This window comes from Peromyscus leucopus, unplaced genomic scaffold (genome assembly GCF_004664715.2).
Source record: "Peromyscus leucopus breed LL Stock unplaced genomic scaffold, UCI_PerLeu_2.1 scaffold_112, whole genome shotgun sequence".
NCBI lineage: Eukaryota > Metazoa > Chordata > Mammalia > Rodentia > Cricetidae > Peromyscus > Peromyscus leucopus.
The window spans coordinates 97,758-111,502 of record NW_023504248.1 but is presented as its reverse complement, the minus strand read 5'-3'; the positions used below and the strand labels follow the sequence as shown (position 1 = coordinate 111,502).

The 13,745-nt window shown below is 37.0% G+C and overlaps 1 protein-coding gene across 1 annotated transcript in view; it reads left to right on the top strand.

Moving 5' to 3' along the window:
* Positions 1-380: 380 nt before the first annotated feature.
* The window catches only part of LOC114685716 (thioredoxin domain-containing protein 3), a 40,099-nt gene continuing 26,734 nt past the window's right edge, over positions 381-13,745 (top strand). The window contains exons 1-4 of the mRNA XM_037201687.1: positions 381-449; positions 7,467-7,559; positions 9,634-9,830; positions 10,811-10,986. Of these exons, the coding sequence (XP_037057582.1) occupies positions 390-449; positions 7,467-7,559; positions 9,634-9,830; positions 10,811-10,986 (526 nt within the window). The 5' untranslated portion in view covers positions 381-389. The remainder of the gene's footprint in view (positions 450-7,466; positions 7,560-9,633; positions 9,831-10,810; positions 10,987-13,745) is intronic.

Sequence of the window (13,745 nt, the reverse complement as noted above, 5' to 3'; positions counted from 1 at the left end):
TCTGTGAGCCAGAATAAATCCTTTCTGCTGAAAGTCACCTCTGTCAGACATTTTTACCACAGGAACAGGAAAGGTAACTAAGACAACCAGTACAGGAAGTTTGTGGTAAGAGTCCATTGTTTATGTGGTAGCTCTGTTGATTTGTGATTTATATCTGCAAAGTGCATGATTGAAGCTTTACTCACTGTTAATACGGACTGATAGGAACCACAGATGTGATTCTAATGTATGAGAATTGTATCAAAACTATAGTGCCCATATACTCATATCATGTCTCCTTGGTAATCGAGACATTATCAATTCATATTTCTAATTGCCAGATCTTTCATTATCCTAGTTCTGAGCAAGAAGATTAACATTTGGTTTTTCTCTTAGGGGAATCTTACAATATGGCTATTATCAAACCTGATGCTGTACTCAGGAGAAAACATATAGAAATTAAGGAAAAAGTAAGTAATACTTACCAAAAGTTGTTTAAATTAATTACAAAATAATACCTTATGATAAAATAGAAAACACTTAATTGCTCTTCCTAGCTCCCTCTAAAAGAGTTTGCTTATTCTGTCTTACAAAGGCTATTGCTGCCTGGGGACGAGCCTCCAGGCAGCACAGGGATCAAAGGGAAATCCACAGGGTCAGTGTGTACCAGACTTTTCTATCTGTGGAGGTTAGGGAAAAAAACACCCACATACTATCTTGATGGTTTCCTTCTTTATTCTTCTCTGTTGTTTCTCTTTTTTTTTCTTTCCCTCTACATCTTACATACCTTCACAAAATCTTTCAGGCAATACATGAATCACAATGTGGTTACATTTCATTTTTCAAGTGAATAATTATAATGAATATAGATAAAACATGTTTTTGTCTCACATGATTAAAAACAGAGTCATCCTAATAACCATATGTGATACATCTAAGTAACTTGTTACAGATTAATAAAACACGAGCAAGCAAGGAACATTTTTCCTCAGCCATTGTGGTTACAATGAAAGGATCAATCACATTATTATCTATCTTGACAGGTAATCATAAAAAATTTTAAAGGAGTCACAAACCTAAACTTTTATACATAAAAAAGTTAGCTGAACTTTGAATCTTCAGTGTATATAACAATTCATCAATAGTTTCTTTATATCAGAAAATTGAGGTCAGGAATGGGTACAAGGAATTATTCATCACTTTTGATTATCAACCAGACATAGCAAAAAAAGTATGCTGGCTAGCAGCAATCGGGCTGCCTTGTATTTTTGACCTTAGCCTAATGAATCAGACAACTCAGCTATGTGTCCTTGTGAAGTTTAGATTGTTTTCTGGGTTTATTCATCTTAAAACTATTATCAAAGCATCTGGTCTAAGCTGAAATTATTTTGAAGCTTTGTTTCACCTAATAATGCACACCAAAACCTGTGACTGCATTTTCCAGTATTAAGAGAATTAGAGCTAGCCTGACTCCTGGGACTCAATTGTTTTCCTTAATCATTAATCTGAACTATGTAGCTCCTCAGGTAAAACTTATAGGCCCTAGCTATATAATATTTCCTTGTATTTACTTTCATTCATCAAAACTCTGTATTAGCTATCATTATTATTATTATCAATTAGGCAGTACAGCTTAGGGAGGAATCATCTTCATGACAATCCACAGATTAAAATGCCCAGTAGAATGGGATGTTTCCATGGAATAACATACTACATTACAAGCAGCGGGATCTCTCCACACCCATTCCATGCCAGGTACCAGAGAAAGATAGCCACAGCAAACATGTAAAGGCACAGCAGGAGCAAAAGACATTCTGGAGTCTGGAGTCTTGTGGCCTTGCCTAACGAAGGTTGACCCATCAGAAAGTTTCCTCCTGGTGGGCTGATACCTTGAACTTCAGTTGCACCTGCTGCTGCTCTGACATGGCCACTGGCAAAGGACCTCATTCCTCCTGCATCTTTCTTGAATTAACTACCTTACTACCACCCTACAGAAACTTTCAAGATTTTAGATGCTATATAGTACTGTTATAAATGTTTTTTCTTTAGCTATTAGTGATACAACATTGTTATAAACTCACATTAACTTGCTTTTTTCTTGTATTTTATAAACAAATGGCACTTTTCAATGCATGATGATTTAAGAAACCATTCAATGCTTTCTTTTAGACCAAAGTATATTTTTACATTAATGTAATTTATAGTATGTCTAATATGGAAATATTTATAAGATACAATTTTCACAGTTCCTTACATGTATGTGAAATTGATTCTAATGCAGATGGACAACTATTTCCTATAAAAAGTCAAAGTGACTAGTGTTTTCTTTCTAGTTTATTTTAATTTAGTGTCTTAAGGTGTTCTTGTATTGATATTGTTCCACCTGTATGGTTAGGTTTTAGTCCTAGGTGTTTTCTTTTTGTTTTAATAAGGTTTTCTCTGTTTTTTTTGGGGGGTGGGTGGGTGGGGAGGAACAGGTTTGTTATCAGTGTATAGAAACACTAGTGATATTTTTATGTTGATTTTTGCACCCTGCTACTTAGATGGAGTTTTGTTAGCTCTAATTTTTCTAATAGAGTCTGCAAGGTTAAGTATAAGGTCATGCCATTTACAAATGGGGACAACATGTCTTCCTTCCTATTGAATTTCTTTTGTTTTTTTTCTCATGCTTTCTTGCTTTATCTAAGATTTCTATCTATAGATGTCTAGCACTACATTAAATAAGAGCAGAGATAGTGGATATTCTTGTGTTATTCCAAAGTTTAGAGGCAATGCTTTCATTGTTTCTGAGGCTAGCATAGTGTCGGCTGTAGACTCTTATAGATAGCCCTTACTATGCTTGGATGTGCTCCTGTCTCTAGTCTCTTCAGGAATTTCTTTATGAGAGGATATTCAGCTTGTCAAAGCCTTCTTTACTCTGATTGAAATGATCATGTTTTTTTTTCTGTCTTTTGTTCTATTTATATGCTGATTTACACTTATTGATTTGTGTCTGTAGAATAAACATTGCATCCTGCAGTGAAATCAACTTGGTCATGATGTATGAACTTCTTAGTGTATTTTTTAATATAGTTTGTGCTGTGGGATAATGCTCTTGAACACTGGTTTAATGAAATGCTGATTGGTCAGTAGCCAGGCAGGAAGTATAGGCGGGGCAAGCAGCCTAGGTGGATGTTGGGAAGAGGAAAAGGTCAGGAGTCACCAGTCAGACACAGATGAAGCAAGATGACAAGGTAGAACTGAGAAAAGGTACCAAGCCACATGGCTAAACATATATAAGAATTATGGGTTATTTAAGTGTGAGAGCTAGTCAGTAATAAGTGTGAGCTAATGGCTGAGAAGTTATAATTAATGTAAGACTCTGTGTGTTTGCTTGGGGGATGCAAATGGAGAGATTTGTCCCAAACTTTTGCCGGACAGGACACAGGAAAACTTCTAACTACAAGTTTGCAAGACTTTGAGAATTTTCATGTTTATATTCTCTGGGTAAGTTGATCTGTAGGTTTGTTTCCTTGTTGTGTCCTTATCCTTCTTTGGAATCTGGGCAATGCTGGCTCCAGAGAGTGTGAATTTACTGATAATATTCTTTCCATTTCTCTTTTATGGGTCAGTTTTAAGGAGCATTAATGTTTGCTCTTCTTTAAAGATTTGGCAGAATTCATCTGGACCTGAACTTGTATTTGTGAGCAGTCTTTGTATTACTACTTCAATCTTACTGACTTATAGATTCATCTAAGTTGTTCATATTTTCCTGATTGAATTTTTGTAGGTAATACATATCTAGAAAGTTATTCACTTTCTTCAATTTTCCACTTTTTTGAAGTAATAAATTTTCAAAGAACTCAATAATGCTTTCTGTATTTTCAGTGGCATCTGTAGTAAATTCCTCTTTTCCATCTCTTATTTACTAATTTAGGTCTTCTCTCTCTTAGGTACCTTGGTTTCGCATCTTTTTTTATCAGAGAAATTAGTCTTTGTTTGATTCATTCTATATATCGTTGTTTGTAGTCTCCAATTTAATGACATCTATCCTGATCCTTACTATTTCTTACTCTCATATAGATTGTGCTTGAGGCCCAACTGTAAGTTATATTCTTGAGAAGTCTCAGATATTTCTTTTTCTCTCTTCCCAGAAAGAAACTTGTATTGTAAACATTCGTAACTACAAAGTTTTCTCTACACTTGTCCTAGCTATATCCCAAAGATGTTGGGACTTTGTGCTTTCACCATCATTTATTTCCAAGAATTTTTCAAATTTCCTTTTTGGTTGATTCAGTGAGTCATTAACATTCAAGGGTGTATTGTTTAGTGTCAATGAATTTATGTAGTTACCATATTTTTCTTATCATGGGTTTCAAATTTGATGGGACCATGTGTAGCTGGAAGTTTTCCTGTGTCCCAGCCAGGACAGATCTCTCCCACTTGCATCCCCCAAGTAAGCACACAGAGGATAATATTAATTATAACTGCTTAGCCATTAGCTCAGACTTATTACAGACTAGCTCTTACATTTAAATTAACCCATTTTCTTATCTATATTTAGCCACCTGGCTTGGTACTTTTCTCAGTTCTGCTTCAAATCTTGCTTCCTATATGTCTGGCTGGTGATTCCTGTATGTCCAGTCGATAAAACATTTTGTCAAGCAGTCCAGGCAAGAACAGTTTTCTTGCCCAAATGACTAACTTTTGCCATGAAGGAGATAAACTCCATAAGGAGTATCTTTGGTGCCCATCATCTTTCCTTGAAGTAATTTGGTGCTGCCAGGAGCAGACATGTTTCATTGTCCAGAAAGTCTAAGTTTTTAACATTTTAAATGCCATATTCTATAGGTCTTTGAAGTGTTTCAAGATTAACTACCTAACTGAAATATGTCTATGTATATCTAGATAATAACTAATATGACTACAAATTTGATTATCATGCATGAGTAATTGTTAATCTGTATTTCTAGTTATATATTACAATTAAAATGAGTTACATAAACACAATACCTTAAACAAGAGTAGAAAATATATATACAGTATAATAAAATTAACTTAGAATTTGTATCAAAAACTAAAATCCATAGCAATATAAAACATCTTTAAACAAGTTGCTGCTCTTTAAAAGTAGGTTCAGTAATCTATCCTTTCATCCTATCATATCTATACTATTCTCTTTTCTTCTTTAGAAAGAGATTGCATTTATAATCAACCTCATTTAAATAAAAATAAACATTTATTAACAATATTTTGGGAATTTTGGCATAGCTTCTCATACTGCCTCTTGCTGGTTGAGGGTGCTGGCATCTTATGGGGTCCTGAGAAAATTAAGAATTACAGTTAAGTCCTGACTGAAATAGTCTGTAGAGCTACATTGTCTGAGCCAATTACCTTGAAGCCATTCTGGATGTTGGATCATCTGGGCCATGGTGTCATTAGAGACCTTTCAGGGAGTCTTGGCTGGTCAAACATATTAGCCTGGAAGCAATCCATAGGTTCTCATCTTCTGTGGAAACAAAAGCAGAAACTCTTTCCAAAGCAACATATCCTTACACATAAATTTTGAAGTCAAGATACCTTTAAAATATGCATATTGGTTTAACTGAGCAGCCTTTACAATCAAATGTCTCTCTGCAGTTAAAAATCAAAAGACAATATATTCCAGACTCTGTGTGATTCCATCTTTATGTGGCTTATTTTTTAATATTATTTTTACTTTCTCTTTAAAGACTTTCTTTTTAAACTTTCTATTTCTTATACAAATGCCTATATTCCTTTTACTCTCTTTTTCCAAGCCTACATACATTTTTTACACACACTGTAAACTGTTTAGGGTTTATCCCATCTGACTCTGTCTTACTGTGAATTTATTGCTTTAAACTGCAGAATGGTTATAACAGAAGTGGCAGCCTTGGCTGTTGACTCCACCCACCTCAGCTTTTCAACATGGCAAGGTGTACATTTACCACCAGCTCTGGGAGCCATGCGTACCACCAACTCTCACATCTATACCTCTGTTAAAGCAGCATGTAGCCCAGAAACCTCTTTTGTCATTGTTGTTGTTGTTGTTTTGTTTGTTTTTGTATTAGCAAAAGCTAAATCCACTACACAGCATACAGCGGGACTTGGAGATGCCTCTGTATCGTGGTGGGAATCTGCCATGGTATGTTTCAGCTTGCCTACCATGAACTCACCATACTGTACCTCAAGTCCACAAGCCATGGCGTCTCTGTACCTTGGCATCTCTATATCTCAGCCTGCATAAGACGTGAAGTAGAAATCTGTGTTTAGCTCCATTATTGTGTGTTTAGAAGCCCTTTTTAAACTCTTTTAGGCCTTGTGGAAATTCAAGAGCCCCACGTTGGTATGCCAATTGTAGTTGGAAGTTTTTCTGTGTCCTGCCCAGGCACACAGTCCCTCAGCTGCTTATAAAATAATCACTCAGAAGCTTATATTAATTATAACTCCTTAGTTATTAGCTCAGGCTTATTACTGACTAGCTCTTACACTTAAATTAACCCACAATTCTTATCTATATTTAGCCACCCGGCTTCATACCTTTTCTCAGTTCTGCTTCACATCTTGCTTCCTCTGTGTCTCGCTGGCAACTCCTGACTCTGCTCTTTCTCTTCCAGAATTCTCCTTGTCTGCTTACCCCACTGTTGCATATCTGTTTGCTCTGAGGTTTCATTGTTGATTTTCAGTTTGAAAGATGAATCTGAAATTGAGAGTGGGGTGCTGAAATCACCTATATCATGATCAAACTGACCTTTGAACTCCATTAGTGTTTTGTTCCATAATATTTGAAGCTGAACATTCAGTACATGTGTATTTATGATTTGGCATACATTCTTGCCAAATCATCACCTTCTTAAATATGTAATGTCTTTAAGAAATCTATTCTTACTATTTTTTGCTTTATATATACCCTATAAAATATCAGGATTGCTATGTCAGGTTGTTTTCGGTCACTGCTTGATAGATTGTTTCTAATCATTTGACTGTCAGTCTGTGGATGCCTTTACTAGTAAGGTGTGTTTCCTGGAGATAATATATCATGGGATCTAGTGTTTCGATCGAGTTAGCCTTCAAAAATGGAAACATGGAAACAAAGGAAGCTAAAATAGTTTTGAACATAGTTGAGAAGTATTTTTAAATTTCAATTTTATGAATAATTCAGAAAGATTATATGGAGTGTATGTATTTTCTAGAATTATGTTCCTGTTTTCCTCATCCCTTTATATTAGTCTTTCAAATTTTGAGGTAGTCCACTGTAATATAAATATTTTGAAATCTTCTATTGAGGTTTTAAAAACATGGATATCTAGGGAGTATCAAAGGAACCTCTTTATGCATTTCTGAGCCACTTTAAATGTAGGTCTTCTTGGGGTCTTTACCTGAAAAGATTAAAACTAGGTAGTTATTAAGTTCTGAGGCAAACAGCCCTAATTTCTTTTATATGTTTTCTTGTGTCATGTTTGCTTCTGACCTTACCTGAATTGAAGATTGTCAAAGAAGGATTTATCATAGAAGCAAAGGACAACATGCTTCTCCCTGAACTGCTAGTGAGGGAGTTCTATAGTCGGAATGCAGACCAGGTAAGAAGGCTTTAAAAAAAAAACACCATGTGTTCATTTACATATTTATACATGCATACATGTATTCAATTACAGTGTTTGCTGTAAGTGCACATCACAGAATCGATAATTAGTGAGCATAACCAATTGAATACCTTTTGGTGCCTTGATGATGTCCACATCTTGATGATGCCAACAATGGTGGCTTTGGGAACATCTCCAGTGGAATCAGTAGCCCCCAGGCAAAATCAAATCATTGTTTTGTTGAAGACTTCCTTCTGCTATGCTCTCTGGGAGTGAAGAGCCAGTCATCTCCCATCAATTTTCAGACTTGGCTGAAAGTACTCCTTTCTGTCTGGTACATAGGGACGCTGTAACCTCTCCTTGTCTGCATCTAAGGCTATATATACTCAAGCAAGTTGTCTTCTTCCTGGGAGAATGTGGTAAAGGCAGTGTTTTAAAAAAAATTTAAAGAAGAGGAGGGTGTGACTTTAAAAGGGAGATCTAAAAACACTGCCAATGTGATGGGCAGTAAATACATGTGGCTATTTGAATTTAAATTCATTTAAATTAAATAACATTTAGAAATTGATCCACATTTTAGGTGCTCGATAGCCATATCCAGGAAGATTGTTAGAGAGTTCTGAGTGTGTTACTCATACAGAAAGCTCTACTGGTCAGCACTTTCGTAACTGATGTACCACTCCAGCTATCTCTCTTGGCCCTAGTTTCCACATATAAAAAAATAAAGAATTTGGCCAGCTGTGTCACCAATACGTGGGTACTTTTAAGAAAAAAAATCTTAGGAATGTCACTCAGAAGCTATTATGTCAGTCAAATTTCTATCACTGTGACAAATATACCTGAGAAAGTCAACTGTAAAGGAAGAAAGTTTTATTTTGTCTCATGACTGAAGACATTTCATTCCATAATAGTCTGGACCCATACCTTTAGTGTCTGTGGTCAGGCAGAGCATCCTATTCAAGATATCATGGTGAAAGAAAACTGCTCACTTTATGAAGCCACAAGATAAAAAATGATTGAGAGGATATCAGAACCCTGATAACTGCCTCAGGAAAAATACCTAGTAACTGAACAGCCATCCACCTAAGTGTTTCATTGCTTGCAGAAGCAATCACATATTGGTGACCAAGCCTTTATTTAGCACATGGCCATTGGGGACATTTTGGATCAACCATGACAGTTACCGAATTAGACTCTGGGATTGTGCACCAAAAGATCTCACCCATATCTCCCCCCATATCCCCCCTCTCTCTCTCCCCCACCCCGTGTGTGTGTGTGTGTGTGTGTGTGTGTATTCTTTGAGGATTTTGGACAATATATTTATTCATTTTTCTCCTTTCCCCAACTCCTTCTAGGTTTGCCTCCTCTACCCTACCCACCTAACTTGTATCCTCATTTTTTAAAAAAGCCAGGCAGTGGTGGCATAAGCCTTTAACCCCAGCACTCGGGAGGCTGAGGCAGGTGGATCTCTGTGAGTTCAAGGCCAGCCTGGTCTATAAAGCAAGATCCAGGACAGGCACCAAAACTACATGGAGAAATCTTGTCTCAAAACCAAAACAACAAAAAAGACAAAACAAAACAAAAAAGCCATCAAATTTGTTTGTGACACCATGCACAGGACCTGTTCAAGCTGAAGCTGGACAAAATCCTAGCATAGCCATGGGGAGGCGGGCACGAAGTGCCACCCGTAGCTAGGGAGCTATTAGCAGTGATAGCTGTGGGAAGAGAACTGATTTTCTTTAAGGTTTGGACCCCTGGATCATGCTCCAGAGAAAGAGCTCATTTCCAAGAATATGTAGGCAGCTGAAGGTGTTTTAACTAACCTTTCAGATGAATTAGTAACATTCTAGTGTTGGGAAGTAGTTGTGTACACGATTTAAAATCATTTTCTGCTGGCTGTAAATGTGTATTGTACAAAAAAAGGTCCTGCAAACAGAAGGTTTATAAGGGTAACATAACATTGCTAATGACCATGAAAGGGAAGATTTCACTGTTTTTGTCACAGTGGCCACCATTTTAATGCCCCTGCATTGGGAGCCAGAGGGAAACAGTTTCTTATCTTCCTTTGTAGCCCGACTTTGAAGACTTCGTATCTTTTGTGACAAGCGGCCTAAGCTGTGTGCTCATTACATCTCAAGGAGAAGAAGAAGAGGTTATCCAGGAAGAAACTCTACCTCAGTCTGATGCAGAAGATGAAGAATCACTTGAGTATCCGGAAGAGACTCATGTTAAGTTTGCACCTATGGTGTCAAAGAAGAAACGGGACAGGTAGCTAAGGCCAGACATTATAATGTGTCATTAGCTGATGCAGCATAATGCTCAAATGTCTCAAAACCTAATATTCTTATGTAGATACTAACGTTTCCTTTCAGTCAACCTAGAATACTATATGTTCAGAAAATGGGGGATTTCCCTGAATGTTTATGCCAAGAAGTTAGAAAGAGAAAAACTCTCCCTGCTGACCTTTCTAAGCTGGGCACTCCATCTGGCCTCATTGTCTCAGGCCCAGAAGGGATACTGGAACCATGCATTGTCTTAGTCAGCCCTGCCCATCCTCCAACACTGCCACTTTCTTCCATCTTCTAGACTCTCTGTTTTACTTAAGACTCTTACTGGTATAAAATTGATGGTAACAAAATAAATGCATATTTTGGTAATAAATTTATAGATATTTCAAAATGAGAAAGCAATTTTCAGAATGCTGTTTTTATGTGTTGCTGCCCATGACTTTTATTCTGCTGAAGACTAAGAGGTGTAGTTTGATCCAGCAGTTTTGCAGGATGGGCCTGAATGAGTTTTGTGAGTAGAAGGCTCTGTGGCTAGGTCCTCTGCTGCTCCATGTCCCAATGCTATTGCAGCTTCTGTCAGGGAATCACAAGATGTTTCCTCCTTGCCTTCGGAAATGTGAGTTTTTCTTGTGGTTTCTGGTCACTTCATATTTCTTAGGTAGCGGGTAATTCTAGAATTTGTTTTGCTATTGTATTGTATTGTATAGTAGAACCTAAAGCCTTCTGCATGCTACCCAAGTGTTCAACCTCTGAGAAAGTTTATGATGTCATTTAGTTTAAAGTTTTAAGCAGGACAGAACAACATCAAAGGGGATTCAGTGGATGCTAAAGGGCTATGGAAGTAGCGGGAGTGACTTTCAGAGTGATAATGTATGGGCAGAAAGAAGTTTTGTGTTAATTAAGCTCTAATTCATACCTTAACTTGCAATAATCTTAGGTTTATATTTTGGATTTCAACAGTTTGCAAGGCTACTTGGAAAGACAACACATATCTGAGTTTTGCGATGTTGAGGATGATGCGTCTAAGGTTTCTCAGATGATTGACATCTTATTCCCTGATTTCAAAACCATGAAAAGCAAGAATATACAAAGGACCCTGGCATTACTGCGGCCAGACGTCTATGAGGAAAATAAAGGTAGGAATGAAGCACAAATAAGAACTTGGTGGGTAGGATTTAAATGTTGTTATCACTTAATCCATGATAATGGACAAAACATTTTTAGCTGAAGAGCTTACGAAGTACTTTCTAATCTGTGACTCGTTAGAGTTTGTCTCACCATTGTCAGGGCCGTAAAGGATACAAGGAGCCAGGACAACTACCTCAAGTCTGCACTGTCTCAGCTCAGGATAGAGTTCTGGGAAAAGCTGATCAGTAGTGTGACCCAAGCAAGATACTGTACCAGGTCTATTTCATTTGTAAAAATCCAAAGACTAAGATGAGCAAGCATACACAAAGTGCCTGGTACTCTGAGTGTTAGTTTTTATTTGCCTCTTTGTTTTTCAGTACTGGGGTGGCGGTCAAGCTCTCATATTTGTAGCTAAGCTCTCTAATAATGAGCTACAGCCGCATCCCTAATTGCTAGACGTTTTAAACCCTGATCCATTGTTACGCAGCATAGCAAATACCCCAAAGTGAGAATAGAGGTCCTAGATACCTAGATACCATTCATTCATTTACTCATTTTTTTATGCCTGATGTCTTGAAACATTTGCATAAAAGCTTTGGCACAGTATTAGGGATATCATCATAGAATACTGTATTGTAACCGTAGCTCTATTTATATTTGGGCCAGGTAATTTTCTTTTTGAGTATGTGGGTACATAGGTCATCACATGCTACATTGTCAAATGCTTACCTTCACTCTTTGCCTCTAGGTATCAGGGGCATCCTTTCCAAGCTAAATTGTAACAATGTGAATGTCTCTAGACATTGATTGTCAAATGCCCTGAACAGGACTGAGAATCATTTAAAATGCAGTTATGTCATCTGCCTTGTGAGACATGCACATTCTTTCTTTCCATCCACATGCCTTGGTTTCTTTTGCTTTTTTTCCTTGTACAAGCTGAAGTGTCTGTGTGATGCTGATTAGGAGCTAATGTTGAAAAGGAGTAGTGAGACACCATATCTTAAGGCAAAAGGTTCAGTTTTTGTAACATTCAGTTCATTGTTAGCTATTGATTAAGGAAATTTCCACATATTAAGTGGCTTAAGGTGAATTTTATTTTTTGTTGTTAATGCTTTTATTTTTATTTTATTTTGCACTGCTGGGGATTGAGTAGATAGCATGTCTTATTGTAAATGAGTGTTGTCATGTTGTAAACAATTTATTATTTGTCTACTGCAACTATGTATTTTTCTATATTTGATAATATGATGGATTAATTATAATAGATTAATTGAAGACTGAACAAGCTTTGCATACCTTGCTTGCTTCTTGTGTGTTCTTAAGCACTTTTGTGTCTGTATACATGGGAGATATTTGTGGGTTTTTTTATGATAATCTGGTTTGGGTGTCAAAATAATGTGGAACTTACAAAATGAGAGAAAAGAAAGTCTTTTCTCCCATGTTTTCTGGAAGAGGCAGAACATTATTTACTTCAGATATTTCCTAAATATTTTCTGAGATTTGTTAGAGATGTCATCTGTGCCTGGGATTTTCTGTTTTGGAGGTTTTACTATTTTTTTTTTTTGTATTTTTTCCTTTTGGGCTTTTTTTTTTTATCATGACCATACTGCTTTTTTAAATTAACAAACTTAATGCTTTGAAAAACTTTTAGCAAACCACTAACCTACCCTGTAGCTCCCATGTGCAGAGTTGTGCTTCTGCCCCAATTTTCTTGTTGTAACCATCTGGCATTTTTATGATATGTTGTAATTAATGCCACAATAGTAGTGCTATACCTAAATTAACGTTCATAGTGTGTATGAAGTTTCATTCCTGGTTTTGAACAGTCCAGGTATGGAGAGAAACATATGATGTCATTTATCCTCTTGCAGATTAGTCTGCATGGAGTCCTCGGGCTGAAAGTCGCTGTGCTTCTCGTTCTTGTGCACACCCTGCCAGGTCTGAGCTCTTTGCTGTCTTTTCAGTTTGTGTAGCTGGACGTTTTCCTGTCTGCCTGGTCCACAGCCACTCAGACCAAGTAAACACACAGAGGCTTATATGAATTAAAACTCCTCAACCATTAGCTCAGGCTTACTACTGACTAGCTCTTTAACTTAAACATAGCCCATTTCTGTTAATCTACACATCACCATGTCTTCTATGGCTTTATCTGTGTGCATTACATGCTGCTCCCTGGATGGTGGGCTGGCATCTCCTCTGCTTCTGTCTTTCTCCTCTCTCTCTCTCTCTTCTCTCTCTCTCTCTCTCTCTCTCTCTTCTCTCTCTCTCTTTCTCTCTCTCTCTCCTTTGATTAGAATATCCCACTAACCTTATTCTGCCTCACCAAAAGAAAGTTTTAACTTTCCAGAATGATGCCATTGAAATTGCACAGTATATATTCCTTTCAGACTGACTTCTTCACTTATCAATGTCACTAGAATGTTTATCAGTTTCTTCTGCAAAGCAGGAACCTGAAAGACCATTTTTCCTTGCAAAGTTCAGTGGTCACCTTCTATGGGTCCTGCATGTACAGTTGATGCAACGTTTTGTCAAGCAGTGCAGGTAAAAACATTTTCTTGCCCAAATGGCTATTTTTGCCAAGAAGAAGATAAACTCATATGGAGTGTCTTTGATGCCCACCTTTCTCTCTGAAGTAATTGTTGCTGCCAGGAATAGACATGTCTCATTGCCAGGAAAGTCTAATGTTTTTTAAAACATTTTAAATGCCATATTCTGTAGGTCTTTGAAGTGTTTGAAGATTACCTACCTAACTGAAATATATCTATGT